Genomic DNA, 20,673 nt, shown 5'->3' with positions numbered 1-20,673 from the left:
TGGCAAACAAAGAAACAAATGCTAGGGACGCGATAAAATTAAACAAATGCTAGGGACGCGATAAAATTGTGCGATAAGCAGCCATGATTGGTTGAAATACGTCCTTTCGTACCGTTTTATTGGTCAAAAGTAGTATGACGTAGTAAGAGTGTAATAGTAAAAATAATCGGAACAAACGTACGATATTTCCCGGCCTAAAACTCTCTGCTCTCTTACACACATACACACTGAAGTACAAACTTGGCTTGAAAAACCAAAAGGAAATTGTACTTGAGACACCTCTAGGAAGGGTGAAAGAGAAATGAGCTCAACTTTATAGGTGTATACAATTTGTTCCCCTATGCTTTTTAACACATCAAGATCTACCAACGTACTTTTGATGGTTTTATGAGGGATAAATTATAAAGCTTCTCCGAGAAATCGGGTGTCAGAAATATCTTCGGTGCATTGCTTTCCATAGCTTAGGATAAGGTACATTATATTTTCCTCAAGCGCTTCAACGGGATTTTTCTGGATACGCGAGCAAGTTATAGGTCCCAGTCTCGACGGCAGATGTCCTCACGAGCATTGGAGGGGGGGGGGGTTCTGGTGGCCAGTACTTCTACTTTACTTTTCTTGAATACATCTATAGTTTATCGCGTAAGTTATTACTAGACTTCGAGACTTTGTACCCGATACAATAAGTTTACTGTGCATGCTCTATAGGTTGTTGACTCGCTGCAGGTAGCTAGAGATGTGTTGAGGTAACAACGTTGCTATTTAGAATTGAGCACAGTAGTATGGGGAAGCACACATATGTACATTCTGAAAGTAAATATACAGGGACATCACTTTATTTTTACCAACACTTTTAACATTAACCTGGCTATACTCGGAAACACTGTTGCCCCCTTCCATTACAGGAGTTTGATGTTACTAGTGCAATATGTAAACAAATCATTTTACTAGCTATAAGAGGAGAGAAAAGTAGTGTATCCATTTATGTTGTAGGGAAATACGATATTACGATTTTCAGTTTGATCATCACTTTTACGGAATTTATCAAAATATAGTAGAGTAGTAACATTTTTTTTTCAAAAACTCAACTTTCCTGGCGGCTATGTTCGTTATGTAATGTCTACTTTATTTAGCATATTAATTATTGATGTTAACATACAATATAGAGAGTACATTTAACAGTACCTCTTATTTTAATAGATTATTTTACGACGCTTTATCAACATCTTAGGTTATTTAGCGTCTGAATGAGATGAAGGTGATAATGCTGGTGAAATGAATCCGGTTTCCAACACCGAAAGGTACCCAGCATTAACAGTACAGTCTCGTACATTTGCACATGACAGTTACATTATCAATTTACTTCTTTAATTTCATGACAGTCAATGGATAAGTGGACGAATTCCAGACTTTACATACATTCCAGACCCAATATGATCAATGAATTGATTGACAAGTTGAATTGTGACCTAGCCACTGTCTCCTCTTGGGCGGGCAATTTCGGACTCGCCCTTAATCCAAGTAAGACTCAAGCTATAATTATTGGCCATAGGCGTTTAGTTAACTCCCTTAATAACAGTAATCTTTCAGTTGTTACCCTTAACAACACGCTAATCCTTTATTCATCTGTCGTAAAAAATCCTGGCTTCTTTTTTGATAATAATCTAAGATGGAATTTTCAAGTTAAAGAAACGATAAAAAAAAATCTGTTCCTCCATTCACTGTTTGAGTCGCTTGAGAAACTTCTTGCCCCAGCAACTAAAACTTACCCTAGTACAAATCCTAGTAATGGCGCACTTCGATTATTGTGACGTTTTGTTAAGTGACCTAAGTTCTGAACTGTCAGTCAAGTTACAGCGAGCTCAGAATATGTGCGTCAGATACGTGTGCAACATCCGACGATATGATCACATATCACCGTCCTTCGCAAGTCTTTCGTGGCTCCGACTTAAAGAACGTAGAACTTTACACTCTTTGTCTTTATTCTTTCGAATTCTGCACACCTCAACACCAAATTACCTTTCGTCTCGTTTCTCTTATCTATACTCTAGCCACGACGTAAATACCAGATCACTTATCTGTGGCACGCTAAGTATACCTCTTCATAGAACATCTTGTTATTCATCATCTTTTACAGTATCCACCTCGCGTCAATGGAATTCCTTGTCACAAAGTATTGGGCTGCAAGACAATAAACACCTTTAAAAACAGCTTAAAAGATAACCTTATTAGCATTTCACTCCAATCATACTGTTTTAAATTATCACTGACTACATTGTTACTTCTTTCTTTAGACATATCCTGATAGCGCTGTATTTTCAAAATTGTCTCATAATAATCTCTATTATCTAATATTATTTGAATTATATTAACATTCTATGTATTTTAGCTTAATTCTGCTACAAAGTTTATTTCAGTGTTTAATTAATAGTTCATAGTATTTTGTTGTTTAATTCGTAAATAACTCTTGTATACATGTAACTCTTATCTAAATCAAATTGTTGAATTCTTTGGAAGTTCATGCATATGTATGTATACTTTTTGCTGGTTGAGTGGAAGAGAAGGCCTTACGGCCTTATCTCTGCCAGTTAAAGTAAATCATTATTATTATTATTATTATTATTATTATAGTGGGAATCCTAAGAATAGTGCTTATTGTTAAGCCACAGTCTAGTATATACAGTCACGAAGCTCAATACGTAGCAAATATACATCCATAGGTAGTTGCTAACCATTAAGATCGCTAATATCCCTCATTACAGACAATGCGAAATAGTACCGGCACAGTCTATTGTTCCAAGCAACCTCACACCTCAAGCTTCGTGACCGTTGTTAAATTTTTTTTTGAATAGATATTCCTGTTTATCATCAGAATAGATAGTACTAAATAACAAACACAGTATTTTAGTGTCCTTGTACGCATCACAAAGTAAGGAACGACTGTAGCTGAAAATCATTGTTATATAATTCTTCAGTTGAAATGATAATTTATTCGAGTAACGTAATGTTTAGTGTCAGTTGTCTTCTGTCACGGCAAGAAGGAACTCAGGTTCGGCTCTAGCTGCACTTCTTAATAAAGGTAAGTTTGGCCGCTTCTGAGCTGTATTATGGTTGTTGTTGTCGTTCAGTCAATTGTCCGAAGACATGTCTGAACCTCACAAGTGATACCAAAAAGACATCACTTACGAGGCAACTAGACCAGTAGACAATGAGGTAGGTTGGCCAAATTCATGTTTCCCTCCATTGCATACATCGCCGATTAGCTACATATTACACTAGTCAGACTTCAGATGCATACAAGTAATTATTCTTCCTCTGACACATATCGTCAAGAGAGGTGTACAGCCTGATAATAGGTGTATATGACACTATTTATTACTTACTTACAAATGGCTCTTAAGGAACCCGAATATTCATTGCCGCCCTCACATAAGCCTGCCATCGCTCCTTATCCTGTGCAAAATTAATCCACTCTCTATTAACATTTCCCATCTCCCTCAAATCCATTTTAATATTATCCTCCCATCTACGTCTCGGCCTTCCCAAAGGTCTTTTTCTCTCCGGCTTCCCAACTAACACTCTATATGCATTTCTGGATTCGCCCATACGTGCTACATGCCCTACCCATCTCAAACGTCTGGATTTAATGTTAATAATTATGTCAGGTGAAGAATACAATGCGTGAAGTTCTGCGTTGTGTAACTTTCTCCATTCTCCTGTAACTTCATCCCTCTTAGCCCCAAATATTTTCCTAAGAACCTTATTCTCAAACACTCTTAATCTCTGTTTCTCTCTCAAACTAAGAGTCCAAGTTTCTCAACCATACAGAACAACCGTTAATGTAACTGTTTTATAAATTGTAACTTCTATTTATTCTGCGTTTAATTTCCTCCCGAGTGTCATTTATATCTATTACTGTTGCTCCCATAGTTTGGAACATGAGAATGAATATTTTCTTTCAGTATGGTTATTTGTTCTTCAACCTCTTGTGTAATTGCAGTAGCTCTGCATTTCTGTCTTCGAGAGCAGTTGCAATTCATTTCATTCGTTGAGCCAGAAATTCTGCATTGACCTTTCCTTGGTTTGGAGCATGAGAATGAATATTTTCTTTCAGTATGGTTATTTGTTTTTCAACCTCTTGTGTAATTGCAGTAGCTCTGCATTTCTGTCTTCGAGAGCAGTTGCAATTCATTTCATTCGTTGAGCCAGAAATTCTGCATTGACCTTTCCTTGGTTTGGAGTATGAGAGATCAATAACAGTAATCTGTCACTTTTTTGTCTCTTCTCTAGTATGGTGCCCATTACATAGCAATTTATTTTCTCCTCCAGATGAAATTATGATCTGTGCCATAATTATACTGGAGCTTTGTATTACAGTACACCTAACTAAAATATGTACTAGGAGAAAATTTACTTGAATGTTGTATTACACTACACCTAAAAGCATTACCATGGATACTCACTACAATATACAGGCTTTTTCTGGGCTGATGTTACAAAATTTCAGGGAAGATGGGGAAGGGCACATGTATCAATTTGAGATAAGGAACCATGGTCCGGAAATGACCGAGTCGAAAGTTACAAGCAAAAATAGTTGTGTGGAAATGGAATTGTGATTTCGCACCACGTGCCCTCCTTCCCTTAACCTTTATAATAATAATAATAATGATTTATTTTAGCTGGCAGAGTTAAGGCCGTAAGGCCTTCTCTTCCACACAACCAGCAAAAAGTGTATATACATATGCATGAACTTACAAAGAATTCAACAATTTGATTTAGATGAGAGTTACATGTATACAAGAGTTATTTACGAATTAAACAACAAAATACTATGAACTATTAATTAAACACTGAAATAAACTGGGTAGCAGAATTAAACTAAAATACATAGAATGTTAATATATTTCAAATTATATTAGATAATAGAAAGAGATTATTATGAGACAATTTTGAAAATGCAGCACAATCAGGATGATGTCTAAAGAAAAAAAGCAACAGTGTAGTCAGTAATATTTTAAATCAGTATGATTGGAGTGAAATGCTAATAAGGTTATCTTTTAAGCTGTTCTTAAAGGTGTTTGTTGTCTTGCAGCCCCTAATACTTTGTGACAAGGAATTCCATTGACGCGAGGTGGATATTGTAAAAGATGAGGAATAACAAGATGTTCTATGAAGAGGTATATTTAGCGTGCCACAGATAAGTGATCTGGTATTTACGTCGTGGTTAGAGTATAGATAAGAGAAACGAGACGAAAGGTAATTTGGTGTTGAGGTGTGCAGAATTCGAAAGAGTAAAGACAAAGAGTGTAAAGTTCTGCGTTCTTTAAGTCGGAGCCACGAGAGACTTGCGAAGGACGGTGATATGTGATCATATCGTCGGATGTTGCACACGTATCTGATGCACATATTCTGAGCTCGCTGTAACTTGACTGACAGTTCAGAACTTAGATCACTTAACAAAACGTCACAATAATCGAAGTGCGGCATTACTAGGGTTTGTACTAGGGTAAGTTTTAGTTGCTGGGGCAAGAAGTTTCTCAAGCGACTCAAAGAGTGAAAGGAGGAACAGATTTTCTTTATCGTTTCTTTAACTTGAAAATTCCAACTTAGATTATTATCAAAAAAGAAGCCAAGATTTTTTACGACAGATGAATAAGGGATTAGCGTGTTGTTAAGGGTAACAACTGAAAGATTACTGTTATTAAGGGAGTTAACTACACGCTTATGTCCAATAATTATGGCTTGAGTCTTACTTGGGTTAAGTGCGAGTCCGAAATTGGCCGCCCAAGTGGAGACAGTGGCTAGGTCACAATTTAACTTGTCAATCGATTCATTGATCGTATTGGGTCTGGAATGTATGTAAAGTTGTAGGTCGTCGGCATAGAGGTGATATCGGCAATACTGTAAGTTCTTTGATACGTCATTAATGTAGATAGAGAAAAGTAGTGGTCCTAATACGGAGCCCTGCGGCACTCCCGCCTTTGTGTATCGCCATTGGGAGAATTGATTATCAAGTGAAACACACTGTTGGCGGTCCCGTAGGTAGGAGTCCATCCAGCTCAAGGTATTGTCTGATAGGTGCAAAGTTTTCATCTTTGCAAGAAGCAAGTCGATATCAACAGAACCAAAGGCATTGCTGAAATCGAGAAGAGTTAGTGCCGTTACTTCACCCCTATCCATAGCTTCACGGATGTCCTCGGTCACTTTAAGTAGGGCTGTAGTAGTGCTGTGTCCATGCCTAAAACCCGATTGATAGTCATCGAGGAGTTTGTGTTCGTCGAGATAGTTCGTAAGTTGTCCGTGTACAATATGTTCTAATGCTTTTGAAAGAGTGGGAAGAATTGATATCGGTCTGTATTGGTTTACTGTAGAAGGTGTGTTAGATTTAGGTAAAGGTTTCACTAATGCCATTTTCCAGAGTGAGGGGTAGGACCCAGTCATAATAGATGCATTGAATATATGGGTGACGGTCGGCAGAATCACATCTATTATTTTATACAGGAGAGTGATATTTATATTGTCTACACCTTGGGCTTTAGATTTCATACATCGCAGCGTCTTCATTACGTCAGTCGGGTTAATGTATTTAAAGAAGAATTTATCCCATACAGGTTGGGGGCAAGATCTGAGAAATTCAAGAGTCTCTTTTTTATGTAATGGTTCAGGTGGAGCAGTGACGAAATGTTCATTTAGGCTATTGAGTGACAAGTTGATGTTATCTACCCGAGGCTTTGCTTTTGTTAGACCCAGGTTATTAAGGTTACGCCACAATTCTTTCGCACTGACCGAAGGTATAATAAGGGAATGTGCATGGCGTAATTTAGCATTTCTTACTGCTTGATTACATTTATTTCTTAAAACTTTGTAAGTATTAAAATCTAATTTGTCCTTGCTCCGTCTGTATTTACGATAAGCAGTGTCTCTGTCTGTCATGAGTAATTTTATGGCATCGCACATCCAAGGCGCAGGGCGTCTACCAACTCGTCTGGTTTTCAAGGGTGCGTGTTTATCGTATAACTGGATTACTAGGTCGTTAAATTTTTCGATTTTGTCGTCAATGTCTGGTAAATTCCACACTTCAGTCCAAGGCAGGCTAAGTGCATCGTTGATTAATTTATCATGCTCAATATGCTTCAAGTCACGGTATGATGTGATGTGAGGTTTATATTTTGGACAATACAAGGAATATTCTAGAAAGATTATGTCGTGTGCTGAGATACCCGGCGCTGGTAGTTGTCCATTCGTTAATGCTAACTGAGGATTAGTCGTGGCAATAATGTCAAGAAGTGTCTCCGATTCCTGGGTGTGGTGGGTAGCTGCGGAAGGAAGGATGGATATATTGTAAGACTCAAACATGTTCTTAAGTTGAACTGTAGCGTAATTACTTGAATTTAATAAGTTTGTATTGAAATCGCCTAAAATAACAGTATGGTCATAGTGAGGCACAAGATTAAGCAAAGGTGTTTCAAGATCACTTAAGAATCCTGATTTAGGGGGTTTGTATACAACTCCAAGGAGGCACTTTTTGTTGCTTGCACCGACTTCGATGAATAGATATTCAGGATGTTCTAAGACTTCATTCGAAGACTGGTAGACAATTTTAAACGGTAAGTCCGATCGCACATATATCGCAACACCACCTCCGCGTTTACCAATTCGGTCATTTCTACAGAGGGTGTAATTATCTAAACTTACTAGAGAAGATGATAGGGAAGGCTTCAACCACGTTTCAGAGATAAGAATAGCGTGAACAGTCGTGGAAAGATGGTATGGGCCGGATGTCTCCTACGTGGGTACTTGCCCGATACAATCTGTACGCTTGTCTACTATTCCCATTGGCTCATCCGTATTCGAAAATCAGGTCTGCATATTCCGCTCTCGTGTACTCCTCCATTTCACTACGACTGATCGACTGGACACTGCAACCTGTACACATGCACTGCTGTCTACTGACGTGCATATCAGGACCGACCATGTCCGTTACACATTACGCTATCTGCATTGCTTTAGTGTAGTTTCCTGTCCCCATCCCTCTGACAGGAGCACTGAATGGAATACTGTAAGTAGACAACGTAAACAACGTCAGATAAATACAGTATGTGTAAGATGTACAGATAAATACACATAAATGAGGTGTATAGAGGAATAAAATTATTTCAATTCCACAGAACTATTTTTGCTTGTAACTTTCGACTGAGTCATTTCCGGACCAGGGTTCCTTATCTCAAATTGATACATGTGCCCTTCCACATCATCCCTAAAAGTTTGTAACACTATCCCGGAAACACCCTGTATGTATGACAAATATAATTGATTTTTGTATTACACTACAGCTAAGTGCATTACAATGGATACTCACTACAATATATACAGATACAAATTTGAGTTTAGATCGCACCAATGTGTAGTAAAGCATTAAAAGAGAATCAGGCGTGGAAAAAGTATAAGTTATTGACCGTATTGTTCCCAACATTCCGATTGCGTGATTGTAAATGTAATCAACGTGACTATGAAATAGTAATATGCGTTACAAGAGAGGTATGTTCAAGTTTTCATTTCGAGGAAAAGTTTGAAAAAGCGAAACGTAGTTGAGCTTCTTTAATTTCCGAGAATTGAAAGAAAACATACCGCTTGTGTATCGTACATTATTTTGTGCGAAGATCGTTTATTACATACCTGAAAGAGGAATTTCTAATTAGTTGCAATGAAATTTCCATCTTGGTTTCTGTTCAATGACGGCAAATTTGCAAAACAAAAATATCTATCTTCAACATTGTTGCTTTAAAATGTTTTTTGTGTTTACTATACTCCAGCAGGCCGTGATATACGTCTGTCTTTTTTTTCCCCCAGTCTATGATGAGTCTGGAAACTTGTTGATTTTTTCACGGCTTCCTTAATGTTACTTGCATCACGAATGCAGTAACTTTAGTAGAGTTGTAGAGTTTACCTAATTTTTGCAAATATTTAAAAACAATAATTAACAGTGCAATTTAGGTGAAATTGCAGTGGTAAGTTTCCAGCTTATAATTATTACTATGTTAATCGTCTCTAAAAATAATATGTTAAAAACCTAAAGCAGTAAAATGAATGTCGCGCTTAAGCGGTAAGAAGAGGGAAATTGTTATGTGTGTTAAGTTGGGAATACTGAATATGAAATTTTAGACTTTCCGCGGATTGGTTTTGTGCGGAAACCAAGCAAATACGCACGATCTCGCACAAATAAAATTTACTGTCAATGAACATTCCCAGATCTTTTACACAATCCATTCTATTAATTATAACATTTAGTTTAAATTAAATTAAAAATATAATAATAATAATAATAATAATAATAATATTTATTCTGGCGAATTTAAGGCCATCAGGCTTTCTCTTCCACTTTTAGCCAGAAGGAATAAAAGGTGAGACAATTTGCAGTAATACGAGTTAAATTACAGACTATATAACAACACTCAACTACCGACACTGAGTCATATCATTTTTAAAAAGTAAAGGTACGGTCACACGTCGCTACTTTTGCTGCGCAACTTTTGTACTGCAGCTGCAAAAGTTGCGTGTCGTGTTCACACGTAAGCCAAAAGTAGCCCACTGCACGCTACTTTTCGTGCTGCGCAACCCGAGTGCTGCAAAAGTTGCAACTGGAGGTTGCGAGTCTGTTCACACACAAGGCGCTACTTCTGCAGCCGCAGTCATGCTGCAGGTTTCCAACTCCGTGTTGACTTCTCAATATACATTTTGTGGTTATGTTCGCATTATTAAGAAACTCATGCGAAAGCTTACTTATCTATTATTTGCTTTTCTGTCCTAACTAGTATTCAGAAATTGGCATTATTTTTACTATAAAGCTTTTAAAAACGCCTATATACTTAAATGATAACCAACATCATATTCACGTAATCAATGTTGGCAACCCTCCTGTTTGAAACTACGCTACAGAAAATTAAAAAAGTGATATATATCGTCAGAAAATATGCTCAGACTGTGTTGTGCATTTAATAACTGTTACAAATAATTTATTTTCATCACATCTAACATTAAAATACATCCAAACAATAAAAGTATCATTGACACATTTGGTTGGCAACACTGGTCGCAACCGCAGCAAAAGTTTCAACAAAACCGATATCAAAAATGCTGCGGCTGCAACCCTGAGAACCCTGTTCACACGTCGCTACTTTTAAGCTGCGCGCAGCATGGAAAAGTAGAGGGCAGCAGGTTCGGCAGCCGCTACTTTACGGGTTGCACCGATGTTCACACGTCGCAGTACGAGAGTTGCGCAGTTTTTTGTACTGCAGCGCTGCAAAAGTAGCGACGTGTGACCGTACCTTAAGTGTAACGTTTAGAATAAACATTTTCACTGACGTATCATTTGCAGAATTAAAATTTACTATCGCTACTATACCGTGAAATATAAATCTTGAGAATGTGTATGCACTGTAAAGATAAAACATATTTCGATATGGAATATTTTCTTAAAGATTGTGTTAACATCTCATTTTCAGGTTTTGCATAAAGCAGTCTCCTACATTACTCAGAATGATTCTATACAACGTCTTCACGTGGGTACGAGAAAAATTTGTTCCAAGTAAGTTTTACTGAGTACATTCAAATAATACCACAGTTTAGTATATACAGTTCCGAAGCTCAATACTTACTAAATATGCAAACATAGACAGTTGAATATGCATCCATAGGTAGTTGCTCATCACCAGGATCGCTACTATCGCCTCATCACAGACTCTTTCCTTAGCAGACCATAAAATGTATTGTACTTTCGATATCGTGTTCTTTTGAAAAAATTAACGCCTTCCTTCCACTATTGAAATATGAAATACATAAGATTTATATGTTATTTTCACCTCCCTGGATCTTTCGGAAGGATTACTAACCTATTTTTCTTACAATTTATAGCACTACAAACGTCTTCTTGTCCCATATTATTATTCAAATTATTGTATTTTAGCCATTTACAGTTATTACAACCATAACGAACTTTTCACAAAAAATGCGAAATACGTCACAGTCAATGCTTTTTCGATCTAGACCAGGCCGTAGTGTTTGTTCGGGTTTTCTATTTCAGTGTACAGAGCTCAGTGAAATATTATATCTTTATTGCTTATCATTGCTAAGCTTTATTTAGTGTAATGTGAAGAGAATTTTACATGTTAACATAATCTGTTCGCGTCAACATTTCAAGTTTAGAATGGAAGCTATTTTGAAGTTTAATAAAAAAGAATTTATATTTTGATTTCAATTTAGCACATCTACCTTCCTTAATTTTAGACAAAACATTTACCATACCACTCCTATGAAATTAGTATACGTACAATTGTGTTACTTCATCTCTTAAGTAGTAGATAAATGCAATAATTCAGTACTCAATTTTAGTATTAAAATACAGACAAATTGAATGTGCGGGATATCATACATGACAGTATGCTTAATTATAATATATGATTGGGAATTTAGGAATATATATAGTAAACATAACCTATCATTTTCATATGAATGGCAAGGCATTGGAGATCACTAAATTTAGACGGAAAGGGGCAAATGGTACAGTAAACATAACCTATAATTTCAACATATCTAAATATCCGTGAGGTGCAATTGAAAATTATTGAATAGTGCATAAATGAATGTACAAGAATTTCGCAATATTTAATCGAAATAAAGGCAGGTATTGCACATACGAACAACGTAATTTTCATACCATAAATAATATTACATCTTAACTCGCAAGCAAATTATGCCTGAAGTGTCTCATAGTCGTTGTTTTAAATTTTATTAATGGAATTACACTACATTTTAGAGAAACATATGTTACTGTTCATGCATTCCAACTAATTTATATGGTTGAAACGCCGCCCTTCGTGATCGGGTTAAGCAAGTTACATGGTCTGCCTTACGGCCTGTATTAGATCACGATGGCTGTGGCACAGTCTATTGTTCCTAATACTCATAGCGCTCCATGCGGCTAGCAACTATCGCGAGATTTGCAAAAAATCACCCCAAGCTTCGTGACTGTGATATAACCCTACGCATTGAAGAGCGGGATAGATTATATGAAAATAAACCAAACATCTATTATACGTTTTGAGATTAAGTGTATGGTTAATTAAATAATTACATCGAAAGTTTAAACACGCTGGCAACATCGCAATGCCCAAAAATCCGTATGGAGGCATTGAACTCATCCAACTTGAGATGTAAACAAAAGGCTACGTATTGCAAAATCAAGCGACTGCTTTGGCCCGGGTTTTTCTCGACCAAATTTAAAATCTCCTCTTCCCTGTCAACAATTTTGTCAGTCGTTATTGACCCCGAGTGCTAAATGTTGGAATTACGCTACCCGTGTCACAGACCAGCTGGCAGGCAGCTATGATTACCGTATTGAAAATTCCATGAAATCGGGGGTTCAAAACGATCTGTGTCTCTAGATCTATACACCTAAAAAGTGGGGTCGGATCTACTGGATCTTATTCAAATTTGCATGAAAACGTGCATTGTATTCAAAACGATCTCAATACGCTAAGCGCGTGATCGATCGTCATTTGTTTGATGTGTCAGCTGTTTTACAAACAGCGAGCTCAATTACGTATATTGAAAAGGCATGTTGTAACACATAATATTTTGTGTTTTCCTGAAAGCCATTATTACCATTCTTTATTAACAGCCAGAATATCAACAATCCATGAGCCTTATTAGGAAAACTCATTAATGTTTTTAGCTAAGGCTACAGAGTGACTAACATGCTAACATGTCCATGACAACATAACTACTTTCGAAACTTCAGTTTCCGTATTCGTTAACCTCCGTATTCAGATCGTTTTCAATACGAACTGAAAATTGCATGAAAATAGGAATTGGGGACATCGTATTCAATACGGAAACGGTATTGAAATCGATCTGAATACTCCATGACAACATAGTAATTTTAACTAGTAATTCCATGAAAAACTGACTTTAGTATTTACACTATTTTATTTGACTCTTTCATAAACACTGGCTTTACTAATTACAATATTTTAAGTGGCATTTTCACAAACAATGACTTTACTATTTACAATATTTTGACAGGTATGTTTGTTATTTGCAATTAACACTTTCAAAATAACTGAGTTTACTATCTGCAATATTTTGACACGTATGTTTGTTATTTGCAATTAACACTTTCAAAATAACTGAGTTTACTATCTGCAATATTTCGACACGTATGTTTGTTATTTGCAATTAACACTTTCAAAATAACTGAGTTTACTATCTACAATATTTTGACAGGTATGTTTGTTATTTGCAACCAACACTTTCAAAATAACTGAGTTTACTATCTACAATATTTAATATCCTGCCGGAAATCTTTCTGCATACACAAGTACGACGGCATTGGGAGAAGACGACCTTGACTACCAATTATCCCCTACTCATATCGAGTTAGAACAGCTGATCAGGGTTGCCACGTCTAGTTTTGTTAGTCAGGCAACAAATTTTCAATACTTTTTATTTAATTTACACGAAAACCGTCAATTCTATCAAAATACGACAAAGAAAAAAATGTTATAATTTTATTACATTCTCTGTTGGTATTGAGAGAAATCAAGATCCTATACAATTATTCACAACGACGACGTTAAAGTGTTAGGAAAAAACTTTTTTTTTTTCGAAAACTATAAACTTCCCACCGATATGGTTTTAGACTTTTTCGTTGGTTATACTCGATATGAACAATTCATTCTGCAAAGCTGCAGGGTTATTTCAATTCCACCCTGTACATATATCGCCAAGAGAGTATGTACACTTTTCGCCAGTATAAAATTAGTAGAATTCAAAATTCAACTTATATGTAAGTAATTTTGTGTTTAAACGCATGTTGAGTATACTATTGAAGTCTTTTAATCCGCGATAAAATGCGAAATTGAGTATAAAATGCGAATTGTACACGTTTCTGAAAAATAAGAGCAAAATTAAATGTTATGGGATATACTGGGTGTTCAATTCAAAGTGTGTCACGGCTCGCTGTATGTCGTCATGAGGCTAGCCGATGAGCCTAGAGAATTCAATCTTCCTACACTTCCGCAGAGGCGTATTATCTATGTGCCAGAGAAATTGCTTAGCAAGTACGGCGTTCATTCTGAAGAGTACTTACCGATACGTACGGTAACACCTGTAGTGGCAGGAATGTGAACTGTTTGGAAACACGTACTGAGGTGAGTTTTTTTCTTACTGTCGGAATATGTGGAGAGGGTTAAGACGATTACTTACGTATTTGTTGACATTAACTTCGACGGTCAACATGGACACGGAGCATTTGATTTGTGTTGTGGAATGTTGCCGTACGCAATCGATGATAACAAATACCCTGCGTATGACTTGCCCGCGCAAAAAACAGTTCGGAAGAGTTTATGGTAGCACACAGACTTTACAGATCGCCATCTGTTGCTACGACGTTCAAGTTATACCGTGCACGTTCTCAAGTTCAGATTGAACGCCTTGATTAATAGGCAACTTCTCTGACATAAAAGCTGAAACTCGCTTCAAATCGCTGACTCACAACAGTGACGTCATGACACACTTTGAAAATGAACACCCAGTAGTTTTGTTCAATCAAACTATCGAAAGTTCTCGCCACATACAAGTTTTTACATTTTTTCAGATAGTATGTTAGCTTTTACAGTATGAATAGCACAAAAATGTGACCTTCCTGATACCCTCTTAGTCCCTGCTGTGGAGTAACGATCAGCATGACTGACCGCGAAAAGAGCGGGCCGGGTTCAAATTCTGTTTGGGACAAGTTACCTTGTTGAGGTTTTTCTGGGGTTTTTCCTCAACCGATTAACAACAAATGTTGGTTTTGTCCCTGTACTCTGGATTCATTTCTCCTCCATTTCACTCAGACGCTAGATAACGATCGTAATGGAAAAAGCGTCGTAAAATAAAATCAATAAAAGAGACCCTCTTTGTTGTTATCTACATATGAATGATAAAGAGGTATGAATCCCTGAGAATTACTAACACTGAGGAGGATCTTCCTGAAAAAAATTTCGTGAACAGATGCTGTTCAACTAGAACCAATAAATACAGGAAATAATACAATAGACCTTCAAGCTTTCAGTGTTAGAGAATTATCACCCGATCCTATCTAATCTAACCTAATCTATAGCGACGACGCTGTTATTTCCGGCGTGACTCCTCCTCTTTGCTTACGTCATAGGAAGTGAAGGCTCTATAAAGTCTAGGTAGGTAGTATCGTTCGCCATTTTTGTTCTTTCGTTGCCGAGCTACCATACGAGGAATCTATTTGCCACACTGTTAAACATTATTATGTCGTAGCTCCTATGATAATAAATCAAACGCACTGTAATTCAGAAAATAATTGAGCGGCAAATAACGTCCTCGTGTGCTTTCTGCGAACGTCAACGAAAGAGCCAAAATGGCGGGCGATTATATTAAGTACTTATCGAGCCTTAAGAAATGAATAACGTCTTCCTCATCGAATCACAAGACGCACACGTTTAAATGTAGCCGACCTGCAACGCGATTGGCTGCCGGAAATTAGAGCGACGGGACTATAATGTGTTACATATATCGTTATTTCGTCTTTTCAACGGATCTGCTTGTCTGCCTATGCCTTCACTTTAGACCCAGTGTTCACACACACACAAGCTAGTTATTGTGATTGTGTAACAAGATGAGTAGGATAAAATCACATCCTATCTTTTCACATATTTCTTAATGTTCAAAATTAATTTTATATGTTCCTTTACTTATTTATCATTTTCAAGAATTTTAATTGGAAAATCTAGAAAATGCACCTGTTAACACATTTAACACATTGATGACTAGGGAACTAAATCTAAAAACATTGTCTAGAGGCGGCGCTAAAGGTTTAAAGAACACTGGCTATAGGATGACGTCAATTGTTTACTTTGCTGATGAACCTTCAGGTTCGTACACAAAATGAAAGACGTCGCGTGAAGGGAGCTCTGTTCATTCGAAGTTTAATGAATGTGGGTTTTGTATTGCTTATTGCACTCGGTAATAGGTTGTTTCGACACAGCACGCCTATTTTCTGTTTAAAAAGTAAACTTTTCTTATGGAATTCAGTTGTGATCTAGCGAAGGTACAGTGAAGATGTATTAAAATTCCGTCAATAAAATCTGTAACTTTGTCTGTGCGTGTAAAAGACTTCGTAGATGATTATTTTTCAGTCAAGGACGAAAATATATTATGGTGTAAAGTTGTAAGTCAGACATAATAGTACATTATGCAACAAGCCTATAATGAAGGTAATTAAGAAGTGAGTATGGATATTTATGAAACGAGCGCAAGCGAGTTTCATAATTTTGATACGAGCTTCTTAAATACCATTATAGGCGAGTTTCATACGACTTTTTATGCTCGACCATATTTCTAACTTGATATTATTAATTTTAATTGTATCTGACCTTCAGCAATGTTCCATATGTTGTGAGATGTGCGCAGACGCGAAAGTATTGATTTTTTCCGAGGAACAGATATGCACATTGACCTTGCTAGGCCATAAGAACCTACAAGATAACATTGAAATAAAATTAGACTTTGAAAAACGAGATGACAAATTGAATTTATTTGAATATTATTTACAATTAACGCTAATTATTATAGTAACATAACATAACCTTCTGCGACAGTATTGGATTTCCAGCCTCCGTGACTTTTCGCTAATTCTCTTTCGATTGCATATCCGAGAATAATCGATACTTGCGGTTTTATAACGGTAGAAAGCTGACCTGTCATTGGCTGAACAGTTGTAACCTGAGTCGTCATTGGCTGAAAGTCCTGACCTTTAATGGGTAGGTGTACTTTAATGACATGCATTAAAGGTCTGCTACTAGGTGCATAATTACTACATTTCGGCATGGTCGAGCATAAAAGTTATTAAGTGTCATGATTAGAGAAACATTATGACTAAAAGACACATCGAACATCTGAAATTGTTTAGTGATTCGATTTTGGATCAGTCCACTTTTTATTATGACTTGTGTCTGATGCTGATATGTGTTAATATTACTATATTTGATAATGTACACAGTTACACATTGCAACAAAATTAGTGAGACTTCAAGTACACCATTTATTTTTATTTAAAATATATCACAATTTTCTGTAAAGAAGAGAATAAAGTAAGTCGCTTTTCTTTGTGTGTCATATCATATTTTGTATTGGTTACCTGACTATATCCAGCAATATTTTTATTCAAGCATAGGATTGCTCTGTATAAGTCCCTGTACTACTCTGAGTCGATGTGAACAACACGACTTACATATAATACGCGACGTAGTTAACTTCATAGTTTCGGTGTCCGAACTTCCATCCCTATTAATGGCATTGAATTTCCACATAAAACTTTCCATTAAAAAAATATTCCACCACAACATTGTAAGTACTTTAAAATGCAGACAGACAGACAGACAGACAGATGGAGATGGATATAGAGATAGAGATGGATATAGAGATAGAGATGGATATAGAGATAGAGATGGATATAGAGATAGAGATGGATATAGAGATAGAGATGGATATAGAGATAGAGATGGATATAGAGATAGAGATGGATATAGAGATAGAGATGGATATAGAGATAGAGATGGATATAGAGATGGATATAGAGATGGATATAGAGACAGACAGACAGACAGACAGACAGACAGACAGACAGACAGACAGACAGACAGACAGACAGATAGACAGATAGACAGATAGACAGATAGACAGATAGACAGATAGACAGATAGATAGATAGATAGATAGATAGATAGATAGATAGATAGATAGATAGATAGATAGATAGATAGATAGATAGATAGATAGATAGATAGATAGATAGATAGATAGATAGATAGATAGATAGATAGATAGATAGATAGATAGATAGATAGATAGATAGATAGATAGATAGATAGATAGATAGATAGATAGATAGATAGATAGATAGATAGATAGATAGATAGATAGATAGATAGATAGATAGATAGATAGATAGATGCAGGATGGCTGAATACAGGTTAGTTAAAATCGCCATGACAAACACATAAAATACACCACGACAATTGAGGCGGCTACCAAAGCGGTGGCAAGAAATCTGGTCACCAGATACATACTGTAGTTGAGGCAAAATTGGAAAATACAAGATACAGTTCTAATATATATAGAGTGAGGCAGTGGGATATGAAGATTTTTATAGCCCTATTGTGGGACCCTCAGAAAGAATTAAAATAAAACACATATAGGAGAGTGGGAGTAATCTCGTACAATGCAATTTATTAATGTCTGATTACTTTTTAGAAACTACATTCCGTAAGTAGCCTCCATGGCAACGAATACATTCCTGCAATCTGCTATGGAAGTTCTGCATAACTCGCCCCCAGTAAAACAGGTTCTATGGCACTAATTTCGTTCTTTATATTTTGTTTCAGCTGGATGACGGTGCGAGGCTTGTTGCGGTACACCCTATTTTAAAATAACCCCATAGCAAGTAATCAGCGCACACTGCTCATGTTTCAATGAACTGTCTGCGAAACATGTTTCCAGGACGAATAGTTTCACGATTTGGAGACACTGCCAGGCCGCCAAGATCTCCTGACCTGACTGCAGTTGATTACTTCCTAAGGGGTTACCTCAAAAGTAGGGTGTATCGCAACAAGCCTCGCTCCACCATCCAGCTGAAACAAAACATAAGGAACGAAATTAGTGCTATTGTATTGTATTGTATTTATTAACATTCCATGGTATTCATACATGCTTACAGCTAGAATATGGAACAAGTCAAAAAACTTAATACTATTATAAAATCTTAATTTATAGTCATAGTCTAGATGAAATATATATACAGACGAAATTTACAATATAGTCTACTAGTACAACACATAGTTTTAGTATCAATTTCATGAAGTGTTATTGAATGTCATGAATTCACCTACAGAATAGAAGGCGTGAGAAATTAGGTACTTCTTTAATTTGGCCCTAAATATTTTTATGTTTTGAGTTTCATTTTTTATATCGATAGGGAGGCTATTAAAAATTTTTACTGCCATATAACGCACTCCTTTTTGATAGCACGATAGACTTGCCGATGGAGTATGAAAGTCATTTCTTTGACGTGTATTTATGCTATGAACTGTTGAATTAGTTACAAAGTTTTCACGATTACATACGAGGAAGACTATTAATGAAAAGATATACTGACAAGCCATGGGCATTGTTTGTAGTTTTTTTTAAATAGTCCTACACGATTCCCTAGATTTGGCACCTACTATTATTCTAACTACTCTTTTTTGTAATAGAAATATATTGTTGCTATATGTGGAATTTCCCCAGAATATTATTCCAAAACTCATTACCGAGTGGAAGTATGCAAAGTATATTGTTTTTAACGTATTGATATTTACTATCTTTTGCATAGATCTAATAGCAAAACAAGCTGAATTTTGTTTGGGGGTAATTTCTTTAATATGATTTTTCCAATTTAACACATTATCGATTTTTAAGCCAAGAAATTTGGTTGTTGTTGTTGCTAATAGGGATCTATTGTTAATTATTGCCCTACAAATTTGCGACGTTGAATTTGGACAGGATTTAAATTGAATTATGTTAGTTTTGTTACAATTTAATACTAATTTATTGGCTGAGAACCAGTCACATATTTTGAAGAGAATTTCCTCTGTTGAAGATTGGAATGTGTTGGAGTTATTGGCTGTAATTACTATACTTGTGTCATCTGCAAATAATATGGGATGACCTCCATCTTTTATAAGGGGTGCAAGATCATTTATAAACACTAGAAAAAGTAGGGGATCTAATATTGATCCTTGAGGAATTCCATTATTAATAGTTCCCCATGTCGATGTAGATTTCATAATTAGAATTTTTTTTCTGTAACAAGATGTATGCACATCTATCGAACCTGTTTTGTTGGGGCGAGTTATGCAGAACTTTCGTAGCAGATTGCACGAATGTATTCGTTGCCATGGAGGCTACTTACGAAATGTAGACTAGTTTCTAAAAAGTAATCAGACAATAAATTGCATTGTACTACATTACTTCAGTATATGTTTTTCCTTTTAATTCGTTCTGAGTGTCCCACAACAGGACTATAAAAACCGTCATATCCCACTGCCGCAACCTAGATTATGATGATGATGATGATGATAAAGAAGAAGAAGAAGAAGAAGAAACTAGAAAGGTTCCTCAGTTGCTACTTCAACGGAACATTATTGGCTATATTTGAAATATTTTCTTGTACTGTAACTTACAGTTTAGATTGACGGGTAAACGTTAGGAAAATAAATTATTGTGAACATGCGAATTCTTTTAAACACCAGAAAGACATCTTCTCTGTTAGCCCATGGTGTGCAAGGATTCAAGTGAAAGGTATAATATTGCTTTCAAATAAAGCAGTTCTTCCCACTACGAAATCAGGTAGTGACGTAGATCGCCTAAACAGGTCAAGAGTTGCACGTCTACATCAAGGTAGTCTTCTAATTATATCATGAAAGAAAGGACTATCTTATCACTAGAGCCCACATGTAATACTAAGTGAGTGAGCACCAAGAAATGGAATTTGTTTAATAGGCGTATGTGGCAACCCATCACTGTAGAAAACAGCTTGTTACGAAACTTTCAAATAAGCCTCGGAAT

The 20,673-nt window shown here is 36.3% G+C and overlaps 1 protein-coding gene across 5 annotated transcripts in view; it reads left to right on the top strand.

Annotated features, from left to right (window-relative positions):
* Positions 1-20,673, top strand: part of LOC138700295 (pancreatic lipase-related protein 2-like) — a 97,336-nt gene that overhangs the window by 22,649 nt on the left and 54,014 nt on the right. For 4 of the 5 annotated variants that reach the window (XM_069826811.1, XM_069826807.1, XM_069826809.1 and 1 more), the window contains exon 2: positions 10,500-10,582. In XM_069826811.1, the coding sequence (XP_069682912.1) occupies positions 10,500-10,582 (83 nt within the window). Of the gene's footprint in view, positions 1-2,947; positions 3,077-10,499; positions 10,583-20,673 lie in introns of those variants that run through there. The other variant, XM_069826808.1, reaches the window with a different exon arrangement.

The sequence above is a fragment of the Periplaneta americana genome, chromosome 5 (assembly GCF_040183065.1).
Source record: "Periplaneta americana isolate PAMFEO1 chromosome 5, P.americana_PAMFEO1_priV1, whole genome shotgun sequence".
In the NCBI taxonomy this organism is placed as follows: domain Eukaryota; kingdom Metazoa; phylum Arthropoda; class Insecta; order Blattodea; family Blattidae; genus Periplaneta; species Periplaneta americana.
The sequence above is the reverse complement of the archived record's forward strand: the minus strand, read 5'-3'. Positions and strand labels throughout refer to the sequence as shown.